Source organism: Ischnura elegans, chromosome 10, assembly GCF_921293095.1.
Source record: "Ischnura elegans chromosome 10, ioIscEleg1.1, whole genome shotgun sequence".
NCBI lineage: Eukaryota > Metazoa > Arthropoda > Insecta > Odonata > Coenagrionidae > Ischnura > Ischnura elegans.
In genome coordinates this window covers 67,688,948-67,708,131 of record NC_060255.1, presented here as the reverse complement: position 1 = coordinate 67,708,131, position 19,184 = coordinate 67,688,948, and the positions used below count along the sequence as shown (strand labels likewise).

General features: G+C 36.9%; 2 protein-coding genes across 2 annotated transcripts; one reads left to right on the top strand and one right to left on the bottom strand.

Moving 5' to 3' along the window:
* The first annotated feature begins 4,631 nt into the window (after nucleotides 1–4,631).
* Nucleotides 4,632–5,729, top strand: LOC124166589 (uncharacterized protein CG1161). The gene has a single exon (XM_046544163.1). The coding sequence runs from the start codon at nucleotides 4,834–4,836 to the stop codon at nucleotides 5,452–5,454; it is 621 nt and encodes a 206-aa protein (XP_046400119.1). The 5' UTR covers nucleotides 4,632–4,833; the 3' UTR covers nucleotides 5,455–5,729.
* A 6,043-nt stretch (nucleotides 5,730–11,772) lies between these two features.
* LOC124166700 (tRNA wybutosine-synthesizing protein 3 homolog) lies at nucleotides 11,773–19,173 on the bottom strand. The gene is made up of 5 exons (XM_046544351.1): nucleotides 19,075–19,173; nucleotides 14,998–15,165; nucleotides 14,748–14,924; nucleotides 13,692–13,832; nucleotides 11,773–12,117 (listed from the first exon to the last, which is right to left on the bottom strand). Exons 1-5 carry the CDS (start codon nucleotides 19,078–19,080, stop codon nucleotides 12,013–12,015), a joined length of 597 nt encoding a protein of 198 aa, XP_046400307.1. The 5' UTR covers nucleotides 19,081–19,173; the 3' UTR covers nucleotides 11,773–12,012.
* Between the last annotated feature and the right edge of the window lie 11 nt (nucleotides 19,174–19,184).

Here is a 19,184-nt window from a genome sequence, read left to right as displayed (position 1 = left end):
GCCAACTGGCTGGTATCATTCTCTCAAGATAAAAGGGAAATATCAAACCATTTATAAGCTTGATAATTTATTTATAAGATATTTGCATAATTTGGACTATTTATGCTATTATTTGGTGGTCTTTCTTTTTTTACTATTATTTTTGCTGCATACATCATTAAGGTGGACATACCAATGGTGCCTAGCCAGATTGGATGCTCTTCATGCATCAAATGTGAAGCATCTCTTAAAAAAGGAATCTATTCTTTCGGATGAGACCTGATAAAGTTACGTTTTGAGTCGGACTTGGTGACCTATCATTGACCATCCATTCTCGTCTCCCCATAAGCCTGTATCCAAACTCTTTGATTTGCTGCGCCTATGTATAAAGTCGTATCCTCCTTTTAGGATGATGGATTAAGATTTCATCATGGATTAAGAATTCATTTGAAATGAGACAAGCATTTCAGACATTTTGTGGTAACATATTTTTATTTGAACAGGATAATTGAAATTTCATTTTCTGATGATCACACTCAGTGATTTAACCTGAAGGTCGGTTTGGATAGATGAGGGTAGAGCTCACCTCAAACTAAGCCGTAAGCATGTGAACTTCACACATTCTGCGGTAGGGGGGGCAATGCTTTTTCCCCAGGGCATCTTGCACTTCAAGGATTTTTGTTTCAGGGGATCCGAAAGCTTCATTCTGGGGTGGGAGAGGCAATTCTTTTCCCTGGGCCATCTTGCACTTCAAGAATTTTTGTTTTGGGGAGTCCGAGGCTTCACCCAGGATTTGAACCAGGACACGTCAATCAGCAGCCAAGTGCTCTACGCACTCAGCTACAATGCTCCCCTTCTAATGATACTTCTAATTTTTTAAATGCTATTTGCTAATGGTAATTTAATGCTTCAAACTGTTGAATATATGCAGTTGATTACTTACGCTTGAAAATGATTTATAAATCTAGAGAAATTAGAGAATTGTATAATTCAGTGAATGGACCAGAAAGTTTCGGTTTAAGCAAGAAGAAGTCTCATAGAGTAAGGCAACCTACTTGTTGTAAGGTAATATTCTGCCTTGAAATCGTTAGGGTAAATAATGATGAGGTACATGGATTATCAAGTTTTTTTTACTGCTTCAGAGGGTAGATGATACTAGCTATGGCTGGACTCAAGGCCCTAGAAAAATTGACTATTAATTTAATACTGTTGATCTAGAGATGCTACAATTAAGGTATGAAAACCTATTTTTTTGAAAGATTAACAAAAAACTTAACAACTTTTGAGAAATCACCATTTGAAGGCAGTCCTTTTCAGAAAAATAATGTGTATGTGTCTCACTCATATTACGATGCTCTAACAAGCTCTCGTTGCGGCAAAGTTTTTAATCATATGGATAACCAAAAGTTGGTTTATACTATTTTAATTTTATTTTTCCCTGAATGGCCTTAAATCATTGCCACCTTCAACCACCATATCAGTATTTTAATAATGGGAAGTACATTTGTACCTGAAAATATGCTGTGGATTTAGATAACACCAAACACAATTGACCATTAGATAGTATTTCAATGAGAATATTTTTCATTTTGTTGTTATGATGCCAAGGTGAAGACGGCCACTGTCGTTCTCAAAGTAAGTGCTCAAAAATGCTCTGTGGGTACAGTACAAGATTTTTATGAGAATTTACTTCTTTGTAATATAAAAGAATTATGAAATCTGATTTTTTTCATAAATAATAAAAAAATGCTCAGCAGTTGTTATTTTTTTTATAAATTGTGTCAAGATCTCTGTCAAGTCTGTGAATGAAAGTGAATATGTACTTCCAGTGAGAGGGAAGCTGCAAATAGATTGTTTTGCTACATATGTACTTTGCAAGTGATGCTGACGTGTGACTGCCTGATAGGTTCTTTGTTCTTGATTATTTTTTCTCCATCTGTATTCATTTGATCCACAGGTTATTTCAATTGGCATTCAATCTGCAAGTATTTTAATATGATCAGCATTTATAATAATTGATGAATTTATTTAGAGCAAGGATCAATATTACCCTTTTTTAAAATTAATTTAATGCAGTCCAAAAACAGCACGAGGCCAATTAAAGGGGACTCATGATAACAAAGAAAACAGTTAACTTTAATTAAGCAAAATGTAACCATCAATGAACAAATAATATTCAACAGTATTTACGAATAAATAACAAAGAATGGTAGACTTCATAGGGTGGTTCGAGGAGTAGGGGGATAATTACAATAGAGATGATGCAAGATGTATGAGGGATGAAAAAATAGGATCACAATTTGTTACACATTTTGAATAGTAGTTCAAGGAGGAAGGAAGTCTGAATAGAAAAGAGTGTTTAGAGATAGAAGACGGGGGGTGAAACAATGAAATAAGTCACTCAACCTCGTCATACATGAAGGAATACGAAGTGGGAAAAGAGAAAGAGTCATATGATCTGTATTTGCCATTAATAATAATTAAGATATGTCTCCAGTCATTGAGGATACGGCAATCAGCCAAAGTTGCAATACCAAGAGAGGATCTAATATTGAGGGAGAAGTTATGAAAAGGCTTGTGGTGGTAGACAACAATAGAGAGGAAAAAATTCAACGGGCATTCCAGCCACCATATCTTAGACCAATAGTCTTTCTTTATATTATGTCATGATAATACTATGGAGTAATTAGCATTCATACAGTGGAAACGATACCCTAGGGCGGGCTCGTGGGGATGCACTCCTGGGGCAGGGATTGTAAGCGCTAGCTTTTCTCCTCTGCACCCAGAAGGGGAAGGAACAAGGAAGGAGGCGCCGCCGCGATGAGAGCCCGACGACGCCTCCGGGGAGGGGATAGGGAAAGAAGGGAAGGGACGAGGAATCCCGCACCGTCACAAAGGCGGGCGGGCCCTACTAACAGCGAAACGCAAATTAATACTCTACCAATCCTAGTGGATTTTCCTATGAGGAAGAAAAATCCATCGATCGAATCGGTAGATTGGCATTCATACAGTAACCCAAATACATTATTGGTTAATGGGCTCGTTCACAAGCAGGCCAGTGCTGGACCCCTTCTCAGGACAGTGGATGGCCATGGCAAGAGAGCGCAAGCACTATGCAGGGGGAAGACTACCGGAATGATCCAAGATGAATTATATTAATTTTGATTATTGTTTTGTTTACTCAAGACTGTGTTTATTATGCTGTCAATAAGACATCATGGAAATCAATTTAACTGCTCAATATTGGTATTTTGGCTGTGAAATTTGTCAGTTTCCGAACAGGAGGGTGCCAAAGATTTTCAGGGTGGAGGGCGCTACGGGATACGTCCCAGTGTCCCGGCGCCCAAGCACGGGCCTGTTCACAAGTTCTTGTAAATAATTCATGGTGACAGAGTTTTAAAAGAAAGAGACTTATTTTTTGTCTCTCTCCATATGTCGCCTTCTTTTCAAGCTATTTGCAGTGAAAAAATGATGGCCTCACTCCTTTGGCTCATGGCCATCCAGAGCCATTTATAGGGGATGGAGCAGTTCAAACTGAGAATGCTGATGTTTCTGGAAATTAAAATCATCACCCCTCATTAACACATTCAATGCGGGCCCGATTGTCATGAACGTCGTCAGATTCGGGCGATTTAAATAAGAAAGAAAAATAGAGAGTGGTTTTCGCGCCATAACTTCCGTTCAAATACTGCTATTTTCAAACGGCGCACAAGGGTCGAAAGAGGGAAGCTTGCTGAAGGCCATGCACACGATTGGAGGACTCGGAAGTGGATATTAGGCTCGTGCGGAGGCGGAGAAACGCCGACCAAGAAAGTCTGACCGGCCGACCACGTCAATTGACGTGCTCCGTATCTCGGCTTGGACGGGACCACGTCAATTGACGTGCTCCGCGCTGAATGTGTTAATCCTACTTGATCAGAATTTCATAATCGTTCATTATCAGTATTGAAAAAATATAACTGAAAATGAATTTTCCTTCCCTTTCAGTGACTCAATTGAACATTCAGTTTTCTGCAATATTTGAAGCTTATCTGAATATATTATGGTCATCTAAGTTTGCATTACAGTTGGATTTCTTAAGGAAGAGCAATATTGCAAACAGTCGTAAGATATGTACTCATGTATTATGCTTGATGATACCTTGTCTTCACGATGTTAGATATCTAGATTGCCAAAAATTCATATCAAGCTCCACACTGTGCTTAAGAGTATCACTGGCTTTAATGGAAATTAATTTGTCTTGCAAAGCCCATGCGGCATTTGAAAACACTATCCTAATTTCTAGCGGAACCATTGTGATAGTGGAAGAACTTTCTGAGGTGGTTATTTGATCACACATAGGAAACATTTGAACTGAAAAGCATTTTTTAACTTTGTAGATTATATAAGTGATGAAATTTTATTAATTACGTATAAGTAATATAACCTAATCTGTTAAATTTAGATTTAATTTGAATAGGAATATTAATTTTTTAAAGAAAATTAGGGCATCTGCGGTCTACCATCAACTGAGTGCACTTTAAAAGGCACCAGACTTTCCCGCCTCGTCAGTGGCCGCAGAAAGGCACTAGTATACAACGAACACCGCTACCCGCGACGTCGCTGCTGTACTGCCGAATGTGCTGCTGTGGATTGGACGAATCAAGTACTTCGAGAAAAACGCCCCTTCTCCATTCTCGTTTCAGGCTTGTGTCGCTATGTGGCCGTGTGTTTATATAACGTAAAAAACGAAGGTTGTCAAATTTGTGTTGCGAGTGGGTCATTGCGTGTTGACATTTAGTAAGCATAGTTTTGCTTATTAAATGTTACTGTATTGAAATTAACTGTCTTCTGCGTATTCGTTGTATAGGCATCATGAGGAGTACGCCATTAATAGTGTTTGTGTTATGCTGTGCACTTGGATTTGTCAAGGCTCAATATGAGGATGCTCGTTGCAAATGTGTTTGCCCTAATCCTTCCGTTGTAAATGGAACTCAGTCAAATAGGAAGCATTACATCGGTAATGTGCCACCGAACAAGTGCAATTGTGACAACGTTGTTCTTCCTAAGGTTGCCGATGACATTAAGGGGAAAGAGCAAGAATTTTGTCCAAGATGTGAATGTATTTATGAGAGTAGAAATACTACCACGATAAAAGTTGTGGTTATTATCGTTATTTGGATTATTTCGCTGTTGGTCATATATATGCTCTTTCTTATTTGTCTCGATCCCTTGCTCAATAAGCGTGTCAAAGGAAGCTATCACGAGCAGACCAACGAAGAGGATGAGGCAGCTGGTGCTGTTGAAGAGAACACTGTTGGGAGGACAGCTGCTCAAGGGCCTTCTGTAGCGGGTGCTCCTCCTCCGGGCCAGTCGCATCCCATGAGAGTCCGTGGAAATGTCCTGAATAGAGTGGGCCATCAACAAGACAAGTGGAAACGTCAAGTTAGAGAGCAGAGACGCCACATTTATGACAGGCATACCATGCTTAACTAAGGGATCGATTTCGAGAAAGTGTTTTGTTAATTTAATTGTTTATTTTTATATATGTTGCTAATTTAAACCATTGATATTTTATATTTACTGCTACCACTCCACGAATTTCTTTGGATCCCTTCTGTCGAAAGATTTTGAGGTGCCTGTCATGTACAGCTATAGATTGTCAACCTTATTAGGTACCCTTTAGATTCCATGTTCAAGACTCACATCTTCTGTCGTGCATGTTTTCATTAGTTATTGTAATAAATCCTCGCTTTCTTATGACCTACTTATATGAAGCAATTCTTTATTTACATCCATGTTGATAATTCGTTCTGGGTAAATATGAGAGAGAGTGTTGAGTACGGCATGTTTGTACATTCTCCTTGATTTTCAAATTATTTTGTTTCAAACATTTCCCCCGTCGGGTTGTATTTTAGTGTTCGGTAACATCAAATCTCAACCACTGACATAAAGAAGGTAAATGCTGCTAAGTGGATATCCAAAAAAATAATTTTCTGTCAGGCTTGGGAGGATGGTCATATTATGCATTGGGCCTAGTCCATATCCATTCAGGCAGCCAAAGAAAAAATCTTACCTTCATAATCTCCGATTTTGTTGAATTTAGCATATGTCAAACTTCAGGACAAAGTAAGTAATACGTCATTTTTATTTTTGTCCAAAAAAATTTTTGGCCCGAGATACATCCCATCGAACATGGACCCGCGGGTGCTATTTTTCACTTGTGATTTTGGACAAAATACTAAAATGCTCATATCTCAGGAATGATTCAAGATATGTTGCTAATTTCTGTTTTATTTGAAATAATTTTGGGATTAAATCCATATCTTTGATTTGAAAATTTGTGCCCACTTTTTTTTGCTGCAATTTTTTATTTTTTTATTTATTTTTATTAAAAAATATTTTTTCTCGAAAATGCCAATCCTAAAAATTTTTATTTTTTTTCTGTTCATCAATACCATTGAGCACTACAATCCCTGAAAAGGAGAGCTTCCACTTTTCAGTTTAACAGGTTTTATAAACAATTCAAAAAATTTCCATGCATTGCGCAAGTTTCCATTACCACATTCTCAGATCACAACACAAAATAACAATCTCTAGTCTAACTTTAATTTTTTTTATTCTTCTTAACTATGAGTAATAGGCACAAATTTCAAACATATTAATGGATTTCAAATTATATGTGCAAGTTTAAAATATACAGCTTCCAAGGCATACTTCTCTGAACTCTGCTTAGAACTGAATTTAATTCAATTGAATTCAATGAACTAAAAATTTGTTCAATGCAATCAGTATCTGCCTTTGATATTGAATGATGTCTTCCTGCTGAACCAATAGGAACTGGGGCACTCAAAATCTTCAAAACATCGCGAATTGCAAGTGAGCACTGGTGGTGGTGTTGCTGTCTTTCATCTGGATATCTATATCCAGCAGCCGGTCCATGTGGCAGCATAAAGTTTACAATTATTTCACTTAACGCACAACTGATATCTATAATCTCTGCAATCCACCAGTCACAGTCATACACACAGGCCACAAACATTCCTTTTTGTAGGTTGTGAATTTGAATATTCTCTTGGGATTTCTGAGATCTTGGTTTGACAAATGAAATTTCTTCTTTCTTGCTCTTTAAATTTCGTGCAATATAATTCGCCCGTCAATTTGAATCCAGAAATGTGTCTTCTGAATTCCTTTCACAGAGGTAATTTGGTTTGACCATTCTTTTATTTTCTGCTGGCGGAATTCTTCAACTTCTTTGGACTAAACTTTCTTAACATGGCTAACACCAATTTCTGTAGCTGACTGATTCAGGATATGTAGTTCTTCCACTGCAGTTACAAAATATGTATCACACACAACATGAGAGGCTTCTTGTTCACATATTGTCATTTATTGATACAGTGTTAAAGCATTGAGAACTTAAAAAGTCATTTACTGGAAACGTTTTCACTTTGAAACAGACTTTTAAAATGATCACTCTTATTTCCAACCTGAAACAAGTCTGTCTTTTTGCTAGTCTTATACATATAACACTCTTTTGTGGATACGCAAATAGTCCGCACACTTCACTCTTCTATGGCCCCTAGTCAGAAGACATTTCAAGTAGTCTTTTCCACGAACACCACAACTCAGTCAGTCAGCAGAACTCTCAAAAAGTTTCACAGGTACTGTTAACCAAAAATTTCTTAACTGCTCTCTTTTTTTGCCTGTTGACAACTGAACTGTAAGTTCATGTGTCCTCCCTGTTATGTGACCGGTCAAAAATATATAATTTTCTGGTTTATTTCAGATTGTTATAGAGTGTTCTGTACATTCTTTAATTATATGGAAGGTACCACCTTGTCCATAGAGGTTTTCTGAAAGTAATTGGAAGCTTCCACATGGTTCTAGAGTGTTTTGTTAGACTCTGGAATTATTTTCAATTTTGTTGATTGTTGTAGTGTTCTATAATGATCTGTAATTATCTGGAAGCTTCATTTTGCTCTAGAACTTTAGGTTACTCTCCTGAATTATTTGGATGCTTCTAAATTGTTCTAGAAGATTCAGTTAAGTTTTTGAATCAAATTTCCAAATCATTAACGATCTTCAGCAATAATGTGGACTATTCTTGATGATTCTCAATGACATAATTCAATATCAAAGGAAGATACGGATGCCATTGAACTAATTTTTAGTTCATTGAATAGGGTAGTTTCCTACCATTAGTGTATTCTTAATATACAAATTATTTGGTAATATACAAATTATTATAGACGAATGGCAAGGGTCAACTTTATCCTCATTTGAAAAAGGCCAGATTGGCGCTCATGCGATGCCACTCCACGTGACGTCACAGGGACCTAGTTTCTATACGAGTAGATAGGAGTTTTACATTGTCTGAGGTTACCAATGCATGCATGAGGCACAGAGCTCAGGGAAACATGTCTTAATAATCACCTATTAAAACTGGCTAAGGTCGGAAAGTTTTCTTCGTTTGATAAGGTATTAATAATCCTTACTTAAGCCAAGCGCTACCAGATAGCATGGTACTATGCTACCTGCTAGCATCCTGCACCGCAACGTCACACGGACTTTTTCCCGGCATTCATATTTACCCGTTGCATTTTTGCGTGTTTGAAATTTTTCACTTTTAATTTAATCGCGAAAAATATATATCCTCATTTAAAAATCTAAAAGCGTGAAATACGTACTCCAGGAATAATATTCTTTCGATTTAGGCAATAAAAATATTAATAGGAAACCACCCTATTGTTAAATTCAGTTCTAAGCAGAGTTCAGAGAAGTATGCCTTGGAAGCTGTATATTTTAAACTTGCACATATAATTTGAAATCCATTAATATGTTTGAAATTTGTGCCTATTACTCATAGTTAAGAAGAATAAAAAAAATTAAAGTTAGACTAGAGATTGTTATTTTGTGTTGTGATCTGAGAATGTGGTAATGGAAACTTGCGCAATGCATGGAAATTTTTTGAATTGTTTATAAAACCTGTTAAACTGAAAAGTGGAAGCTCTCCTTTTCAGGGATTGTAGTGCTCAATGGTATTGATGAACAGAAAAAAAATAAAAATTTTTAGGATTGGCATTTTCGAGAAAAAATATTTTTTAATAAAAAAAAATAAAAAAATAAAAAATTGCAGCAAAAAAAAAGTGGGCACAAATTTTCAAATCAAAGATATGGATTTAATCCCAAAATTATTACCTTTCAAATAAAACAGAAATTAGCAACATATCTTGAATCATTCCTGAGATATGAGCATTTTAGTATTTTGTCCAAAATCACAAGTGAAAAATAGCACCCGCGGGTCCATGTTCGATGGGATGTATCTCGGGCCAAAAATTTTTTTGGACAAAAATAAAAATGACGTATTACTTACTTTGTCCTGAAGTTTGACATATGCTAAATTCAACAAAATCGGAGACTATGAAGGTAACCCCCCTGCCTGAATCGATATGGACTGGGCCATTGATTGTTTCTCATCTGTTACCGACGATACGTAGCTTTTACATTCTAAATACTTGTCTTCACTCCAATAGTTACCCCGGTTTAAAGTTCTAACCTAGATTGTTAAAAAAACTTATCATTGCCACTAGTGTGATACCATTAAAGCGTATTTTGCAAGAATATCGCAGATAATACGTAAAATGATAGACATTTCGTCTGGGGAATAAATAGTATTCAATTTTGAGCCATACTTAATGGATCTTCATCGTTGCAAGTGTTGCTTAGTTAATTTAAATTTTAGTTTACATATTATGCTCATGAAAAATCTTGACTGATGACAACTACAAATTATGACTTGATGCACCATGTGGAAGGATTGGGATATGAACTCGAGAGGGGATAGTGTGGTTAAAGGTATGGGTCTTAAGTTCATGTTACGGTTGATGTAAAAACAGGTGCTATGGAAAATAATAAGAATTCTCATTTTTGTAAGTATAATGCCAGTATTTCGATGGAATGCTTATGCTTATATTTCATAGTTCAGTATGCCTAATATTTGATTAGTCTCCAAAAGGTGTAGGATAATTATGAGATGAAACCCATTTTCATTCAGGACAGTCATCTTTTCGCATTTGCAAGGTTGTCTTGAAACAACCCACTAATATCCGAAGTCAGGATTGTTGTAATGCAAATGTAGTGATAGATCATCACTTCTCACTACTATATCTAGGCCTCCTTTTTGTTATTGTATCTAAGCTTGCCAATATTACAAAAAAAGGAAGATGTGACTCAAAAACATCACCAGAAAAAAATTCCTTATGTAGTGATGTGCACACAATGTAATTCTGCGTGCACTCAAGAGATCATAGAGCACATACAAACCTGTAAATTAATCCTATAAAAGGTGTTCAAGTTAATAAGGTGACGAAGCTGGGGGTGGAGGGGGGACACTCCTCTCCACCCCCACTGTGATAAAGAAAGTGCACAGGAGGTGCTAAACTCAAAGGCCATTCTAGGTAGAATACACACTAGTTTTGCCACTACATTGACCCTTTTGCGCCGGACATCAGGAGTGGACGGACATTTTCATATGTAGAAGACCTGACATCGGGTATAGCAGTAACAGATTTTTCAATGCTAATGACTGGACGTTGGCTCTGGCTGACGCGATGGAAGGGAAGTGACTGCTGAGGTAGCTATTGTCTGATGCATTCGGGGCCGGCATGAGACCCAGCTTAGCGAGTCCTTAGGGCCACTCCTCGGCAATTAAGCCTGACCCTCCCACTCATTTATAATCATCCTCACTGCAGGAATCCGTTGTGAAGTGGTTATAATGTCAATAGTTTTTTCAATGATGTATTTTGTGCATACTACAATTTTTTTTATACTTTGAAACAAATTCTTCATTTTGTTCTGCATATATGTAAGCAATTTTAAATGAAATTTTAGCATTAAAAACAACTTACTTCTGGACTTATAGCATTATTACCTTGTGTATAACTTTGTTGTTATTAACGTTAGGAACCCGTTTAAAATTCCACAGTGCTTAAAATAATGTTAGTAATTCTTTTAGAAGAGAAAATTATTGAAAATCAAATACAATGCTTGGTTGAAAAAACACTAGTAATGTAATAAGTTGACCGTGGATTCGTGCTATGGTAGGGTTAGAGGGTATAGTCCAGTGGTAAGGGAAGGGCACCCAAATGAGCTGGGTCCCAAAATTGAGGGACGAAATTACCCAGGCAACTCACCCCCAAAAAAGAGCTCCGTACAGGGAGGTTTAAAATATTCTCATGCTACTCGTAGCACGAAATCATTTTCCTATTGTAGGTACCGGCAGGAAAGGGTTTATACACAAATGAGAGAAATAGGTCATAAAAAATGAGAGGTTTGGCAACCCCAATGCATCCCACCTTGCTGCTATCCCTAATAGGTTTTAGGGTTGAAACTTAAATAATGTGGTGGCTATAAGACGTTATGCTATTTAAATTGTTCCATTTACTTGTTGGAAATTGCACACTATCAACATTTGAGTTAATCCTATTCTTTGAAGACGAAAATTAATCATATTTCTCCAGTAGTGAAAGTTGTACCTTTGGGGATGAAAGCTTATAGGAATAATTGTGGGTAAATATTTAAACAGCAGTTTAAACTCGTCAGTATGGCTTCTGAATGCCTCCTCCTTGCGCACACAATCAATCGTTCAATATTTGCTTGTTCTGTCACAGCAAATTTGTTGACGTGGGACCTAAGTTCTACTCCCTCATATATCTTCCATTTTGGTTCTTTTGGTCACAGATTCTTAAATTGTCATAATAATGACTTCCATAGAATTAGATTTTAGGGCCGAATGGTGATCAAAAGGTTTCTACCATTAGATCTAATGATAAAATGAAGTGTTTACATGCAAGTTTCACAAATTTTTTTTCTCCTTTCGGAGTAAGCCATGGCAGTCAGTAGATTGATTATGTGGCCACATATTTCATCACAATCACTTCCCTGGGTGAACTGCAACACTTTCTTAGGATATCTTGAGAGTCGTTATAGACAAAACTCATCAACAGTCATTTATAAAAAATAGGAAAAAATCTTCAATGAAAAAAGCAATAGTCAAGAACTTTCAAAGTGTTCTTTCAAAATAATAAAAAGGCTGTCTGTTTTCTTGAAGTTTTCTGTCATCTTCTCATTTGCAACTTCAGCCAAGAACTTGATGTACTGAAATCCAAATTAAATATTAATTAGTCTTACTACAAAAACTAGAAATGGTTTGAAACTAAATCGCTGCCACACTGTATCTTCTGCATCTGGCCTTAGTCTCAACAGCTCAGATCAGTCTCACCAAATTTACTTCTCTAAATATGTCCTTAAATGAAAAAGACAAAATCATGGTATTCCTCAGAAAGAAGAAGCCAAGCAGTCCCAAAAGCCACCAAGTTATATTATTTTTGCACCATACGGAGAGAGAATAAAGTGGACATTGGTTCAAAAATACATCTTCAATAACGAAGTACAAATTCTGAAAGTAATGAAGGTAGCAGCGAAAGCAAATGAAAAATTAGTCTTTTCTACTCCCTAATCATATGATAATTATTCTCATCCCTCTGAGGGCTAGCTTGGGTGATAGCTTTTCCGTAACTGTGAATATGGTAGCTCAGTAATTTTTGCTATCCCTATCTTCATCAATTCAAGTATCACCTCAACATTAATACCATGAATTGAAAGTCCAACATGGTGTTACAAACACTCTTTTGACTTTTTCTTTCGACTTTATTTTGACTCTTATTGGCCACATGACATTTTCGGTGAGTGAAAAAGGTACAAGCTAATTGGTAGAAATAGCAAAGGGAATCCCTATCACTGTAGCCATCACTGACATAGACCACCTAAAACAGTCATTTGTCAGTGATTAATGGCGTGATCCCTTGTTCATCATCTCTGGTCTACAATCCTAAGATTTGTTTGATGCAGCTCTCCACTCAATTCTCGTATCACTTAATTTTTTCACACCCGCATGGAAATATTGTTATTTCCCTTGTTACGGATGGAAAATTTTAAGCTTTAAATAGAATCCAGGGAGTTAGTTATGGGGGTTATGACACAAAATTACAAGCGGGATGAGTTTAAAATATTGATTGCTGCTTCCTTATGATCTGATATTCAAGAGGGTGTCACTCCTAATTTTCCATTGCATCCCAATATGCTATGGTAGAATTTTTAATCCATTGAAAGGGCTCAATAAATTTTTTAGCACATTTGTCTTAGCAATAATTTTTATCTCCCATGTGGTAGCCCACATTTGCAGACTAAGTTGACATCATGGCCCTGACCTTAGTCAGACCATAATGTAAGATAACTGATACAATAGATTGTTATATTCACATACGATTAAATAGATGATTTGATAAGCTATATTTAAAGTGGTGCCTTATCTAGGGTGCTCAAAAAAATATTTTTTCAACTCGAAGTATGTGGGAATTATTTTGAAGGTTTCATTATTAGCACACCAGAGAAAAATATCAGCTTCGTCAAAAATTGCTAATCTTAATTGTAACAGCAATTCTGAAATACCTTATGTTTGCCCCTGTAACACGGGCACTTAGAGAGAAAAAGGGGCTGATATTCTCTCAGGCAATGCAGTGGGGTCAAATATTGTGCAATCAAGTTCATTGTTTCTGTGATTTGTTCTCTACTTCACAAAAATATTCACCCAAACTTCTGACAATCAAAAAATATCTTTTTTTGATCACCTTTTAGACAATTTTGGACACCTAATAAGATCTCTTCCTCACCTCATTAGACACGAGCTGAATACCATCCTTGGAAAGTGGAACCTCAAGGCCCAAGCAACTCCTGACGGCTAAAACCAAACTCCCTTGTTTGCCCACCACAAATCCAGAGTTCTTAAAACCAGCCGTAAGTGAACAGGTTAACTAAAATCAAAGGAAAATTACTTTGTCATCATCAACAACTTTCACAGAACCTACTAGGCAAAGAAATGGCCTCTGATCTTTACAATGAATATAATTTTTTATGGCTTCATAATTAGAGGAGGTAAGAAGATGCTTTGTACCAGAACCAGGTTTGTTTCTTTATGAATAGTTTATTATAAATAAGGGGGTGAAAATGCTGGCAGTAAATACGGCTCACTGTAGAGGACCTTTTGCATGAAAATAGCACAAGGCAGGGAAAAAGAGTGATTTATTATGTAAATATGTACCAACAGAAAATCATTGAGTATAACAGCATGAACTGTCACTACCACAAATTGAAAGCTCGAATAGCAAAAAGTGCAAAAGTTTTTTCATAAGACTTGAGAAAATAAGGATTTTAATAAATAGAATTATACCTGGAAAAGGTTCTAGATGAAATATGTCATATAAATTTGCCAATTTCATATGTAATTCAAAAAACCAACAGGTAAGAGCAATACCGATCAGATAGTACTAATATCAAGTAAGAAAAGATGTCTACAAAATCAAGTCTAACATGACAGGGATTTTTGTCCTGAAATATAAGAAAAAATCAACAAAAAGATTACATACTGTTGACTCGAGCCCTTTATTACTATGGGTCAACTAATATCATGCGGCATTTAAGTATAAGGAGCCAAGTAAAACTTCAAATTCAATACTTGATCTTGCTTCAAAAGAACAAAATATCACACAATCTTTTTAAAGTGTGGAAATACAATGTTCTCCAAAGTAACAATGAGATAATACATAGATAGAAAGTTAAAATTTTAGTACTAACCCTGTAATGCCCATACCGGATTTTTATTAGAATTGAGAAGTAATTCATTCTTTTTTTATGGAAGAACTTCAATAAATTAAACATCATAGGCTTACCAGTGCCTTTGCAGATTCCATGTTGGAACAACGGACATGTAAAATCAAAGGCTCAAACTTCAAGACTAAGTTGCCTTCTTCTGGATTCAAGTGTGAAATTAAGGAAGCTTCATCAACAAGATCATGACTGGTGTAGAGCCATTTGCAACCTTTCTTCTTGCTTCCCTGACCTTCATCCTATTTGAGGAAACCTAATTAATGCGTAACCTGGAGGAATTCCACATTCATTAAACACGAAAAATCCACCAACCAAACAAAACATTATGATCCTCCCTGAACACGAACTTGTTGTCACATAATCTGGCAGGTCATTAATGAAACACACTAAACTTTCAATCCGAGAGTCGATGGATCCCTTACGACTATTGTCCAATCCACATAAGATCCTTTTTTTCTGATCCGAAAAATCAGAGGGGACCTGAAAATATTAAAATTTTTCATTAACATGCATGTATAGTTGGTCTCCACATGGATGAAGAACAACATGCAATACTAATGGCAAAGAATTTTCCGTGCTAACATTAATGCCATTGAGAAAATGTTTATGCATACTGCAGTAGAACAAACAACAGCAGTCAATATTGGGTATCCAATTTTCACTTGATAAAATGGTAATTTTGTTCAGTTGTTGAATATATACTCCCTCCCCTCCACAGACCGCACACGACTCCCTTCCCGTGCACTGTGCATGTTGGAGTCGTGAGCGGTAGAAGTCGGCTCCATGCGCACACGACTCCCTTCGCGCACAATGTGCACTGGAATTGTGTGAGGTGAAGTCAAGACTTCCGGTGCTCATGACTCCCTCAGCACACCATGTGAGCGTTGGAGTTGTGTGTGGTGGGAGTCAGACTCAATGGGCACACGATTCATTCCACAAACATTTTCCATGTGAGGCTCATCGCACCTTTGGGGGGTCAAAGGAAGCACATGGCACTTTTCGCAGGTAGCCCACTGCTCACCTTTTCACACCACTTGAAAGATTCTCCTGATTCATTTCCTGGATATTACTCTAAAGAACCTCACATGACCCATATCATAATTCTCTCTCCTGCATGTTTCATGCATCGCGAAAGAAAAATGGTGGAAGATGCTCATTCAATAGGTTTCGGCAATGGCAAATTTATGAAAATAATAGGAGACAAAAATAAAAATTTGTTCTAACACAAACAACTAAGATTAATCGATGAAATTAATTATTAAATTGTTTACATGATCATCTACTTTTGGAGAGAATATTTTGTTACAACAGAATTTTTTAAATTGCCATCATATCTAAGCACAGGAGACGGAATGCATTTTCATATTGGCAGAAATGGTTCCTCAGTTACTATATCACCTGTTAAACATTGTGACTATACAATATGTGATTGATATGAATACAAATTTTCAAACTGAGATCTAGGAAATGTTGTATATTAAATGTTTGTTCAGAAATTCCCCCCGTCACCACCTTCCCCTTTCTTCCACTCCCCTCTTCCCTTCTCCCCACAACCCAGAAGCACTTTGGTGAGTCACACCGTGCGAGCGACTCCCAGGAGTGTGCTTTGAGCGGTGAGGTAGCTCCACAAAAAGAGTCGCTTATGCCATCACTACTCCCAAGGCTAATGTCAGCATACCCTCCTCACAGGTTCAACTTTAGGGTCTTTGCCATTTCATCTCCCATGAATGCAAGGTCCTATAATTTTGAATAAATGCAGGGAAGACAGCCTGCAGAAATCCCTAAGGACTATAATTTTTTCTGCATGAAACAGATTTTCCCTTAACCTGGGGTCAGATTTTTCATTCATCCCAAAGGGGATTGGTGAGGCAACTGCTCCCCTAAAAAGGGATTTGTTAATTTACATCATACATTGGACATACATTTACTATTGGACGAAGCCAGACATATGGTCTCTTGCCTACTCATGGAGAGTCAAAATATTAGCTGATCGGATGTTCTAAAATGCATGAGAGGCCATTATCTTACACCAATAATGAGTATGGCTTGTAGTTTCAGTATGGCCCCTATTAGCCGAGGCAACCAGACGCGCCACCGGTGGCACGTCCGGTGGAACTGGTCAGACGTGGGGCATAGAATCAAATGAGTCCTATTAGCCGAGGCAACCAGACACACCACCAGACTTTCCACCGAAACCAGTCGCCTGAGCCCCGCAACCGCGCCTTCCACCTTGGGTTGCTCAGGCCTCTATTAGCCGAGGCAACCAGACGCGCCACCGGTGGCGCGTCTGGTTGCCTCGGCTAATAGGGGCCTATGGGTCAAATTTCACTTGCACAAAAACCCTGAAATATGTTGATGGATTAGATAAAAATTTATTTAATCAATCTCAAACTAAACTCCTATAGATTATTAAAAATAAAATGATAAGATATTTGAAACCTGCCATTACTCATTTGAATTAATTCCTATTTAATATGTTTTATACCTTTTTCACATTTATGACTTAAATTTTCTTTGTTGTACCATCTATTGCCAAATGATTTAATGACATAAATTTGCAGGCAACCCGAAGATCATACAGGTTAGCACTCAGAATTTAATAGGATAGACAAAAGACAATTCTTTTTTTTAATGAAAGTGCGGCTAGTGCTTAAAGATTTTGGTAGATGGTTCCAATAACCCATAAGGGATTTCAATGAAATTGAATTATATCTTCCATCAGAGATTATTAATTTCCTTTTCTTTAGCATTTTATTCATGCAACTTTTTTGTTAGCAAAATTTCAAATTTTAACGAAAAAGTGAAAAGTATGACTTTTTTCTATTGGTTCCATGGGCGCACTTAACAGGGGCCCCCCTTCTCTAGAAGCAAAAATAAATTTAGTTCAAAACGAAAGTTTTGAACAAATTTTCTTCTGAAGAAAAATGATATTAGTATAACACAGGGAACTAAAATAAAATTATTATTTATTCAAGCAAATAATAATAAAAACCAATAAATTGCTGTCATAATTTCCTTAAAATTTTGGTTTCATTGACCTTTTCTGTGCTAAAATGTTACAACTTGAACGACCACGGCTTGCACCCCACCCCTAGTGTTGATCCTGCATGATAAATACACCCTTGATTGGTTCCTAGATAATCCAAGACTAATTTCATGTGTGTGTGTATATATATACACTGTCTACAATGAATTTTTTGGCCCTGGAAAGCATTTGAAGAAAATTAGAAGACAATAATAAAGAAAAATCTTAAATCACTAAGGAGAACTCGAAATTTTCTGCAGGGTAAGCCACACTTTCTTGATAGTTTCATTGTATATGACCTGCAGGAATCAAATAAACAAGGGTAATGAGCCCTGCCTGCTGCTGAGTTGTCCACATTAGAGAATGAACAAAACAGCAGGAAAATATAAGCAAACATTGTAGCCAAAGCGGATGTATGAAGCAAACGTCTAAAACCCTACAGGGCAGTCCATTCTAGTGGGTGAATTGCAGCTATCTCCTCATGATTGAATAAGTCAATAAACCAAGAGCTGCAGTTTACTTCCTTCTCCTTTCGTACATTTAAGACAGGGAGTTGTTAGTATAATAGTTCGGCCTAAACATCTATGCAAAGAACCTCATATCCTCGATGGGGCGTTTGAGATTATATAACCTTGGTTAGTTGGCTCATGGCCCTAAGTGAAGCCCACATCTGGAAAACTAACCACTGAGGGGTGCGTGATTAATTAAAAAGGATAAGAAGTGTCTACTGAAAGAATAAAGGCCGTGGTAACTAAGGATTAAAATAATATTCCGGCCTTGCGGTGCCTTTCTCAATATCATATGAAAATGAGAAAGGCACCAGATACATCCGGGCAAGATATATTTAGTGGCTGTCAAGTTCCATCCCCCTCTCCAAGGTGAGCAGTCAACATTTAACTTATAATTGATACTAGTGAATTCCACATCCGGCCTGCAATTTCTTCAAGATGACGAATTTCCATTTTGAGCAAATCCTCGGTATGTAGTCCTACTGAAGATATTGGAAAATGGCGCGTAATACATGAGCTAGCCTTTATCAACATACTAATCAATAGATTCACACGAGATACAATGTGTGTCTCAATATTTACGCTTATTAGTTAAAACGAGGAGCTTGCTCTATCTCCTTTGAACTCATTAATCTCCTTGCTGGCAATAAATAAAGAAATTAGAACGTAGGCCATACGTGTAGAGAAAATTGAGTAGGGAAAATAACCCTCGCAGTTTCAGAAGAATAGAAAGCAAATATATACATGAAAAAACATCAATTTTCATTTTTAAATCTAACCTATTGTTCGGTCGAATATAACACTAACATTATCATGTCAACCAGTAAGTAATACGCATGCTACGCAAAAACTAACCGTCATGCTAAAATTATCTCTTAAATGAAATCCCCTCCAATTTCTCTCACGTATCCGTCAGTTAACACAGCAGGCAGCCAGGAATATATCAAATTTGTCAACAAAAGAAA

Excerpts from the sequence above, each read along its gene's own strand:
- LOC124166589 (XM_046544163.1), top strand. The coding sequence starts at position 4,834 with ATGAGGAGTACGCCATTAATAGTGTTTGTGTTATGCTGTGCACTTGGA.
- LOC124166700 (XM_046544351.1), bottom strand. Across the intron at positions 14,925-14,997 it reads GGATCATAATGTTTTGTTTG|GATGAAGGTCAGGGAAGCAA; the intron begins GTTGGTGGATTT and ends TTCCTCAAATAG. Across the intron at positions 13,833-14,747 it reads TGGAATCTGCAAAGGCACTG|TTAACCTGTTCACTTACGGC; the intron begins GTAAGCCTATGA and ends CTTTGATTTTAG.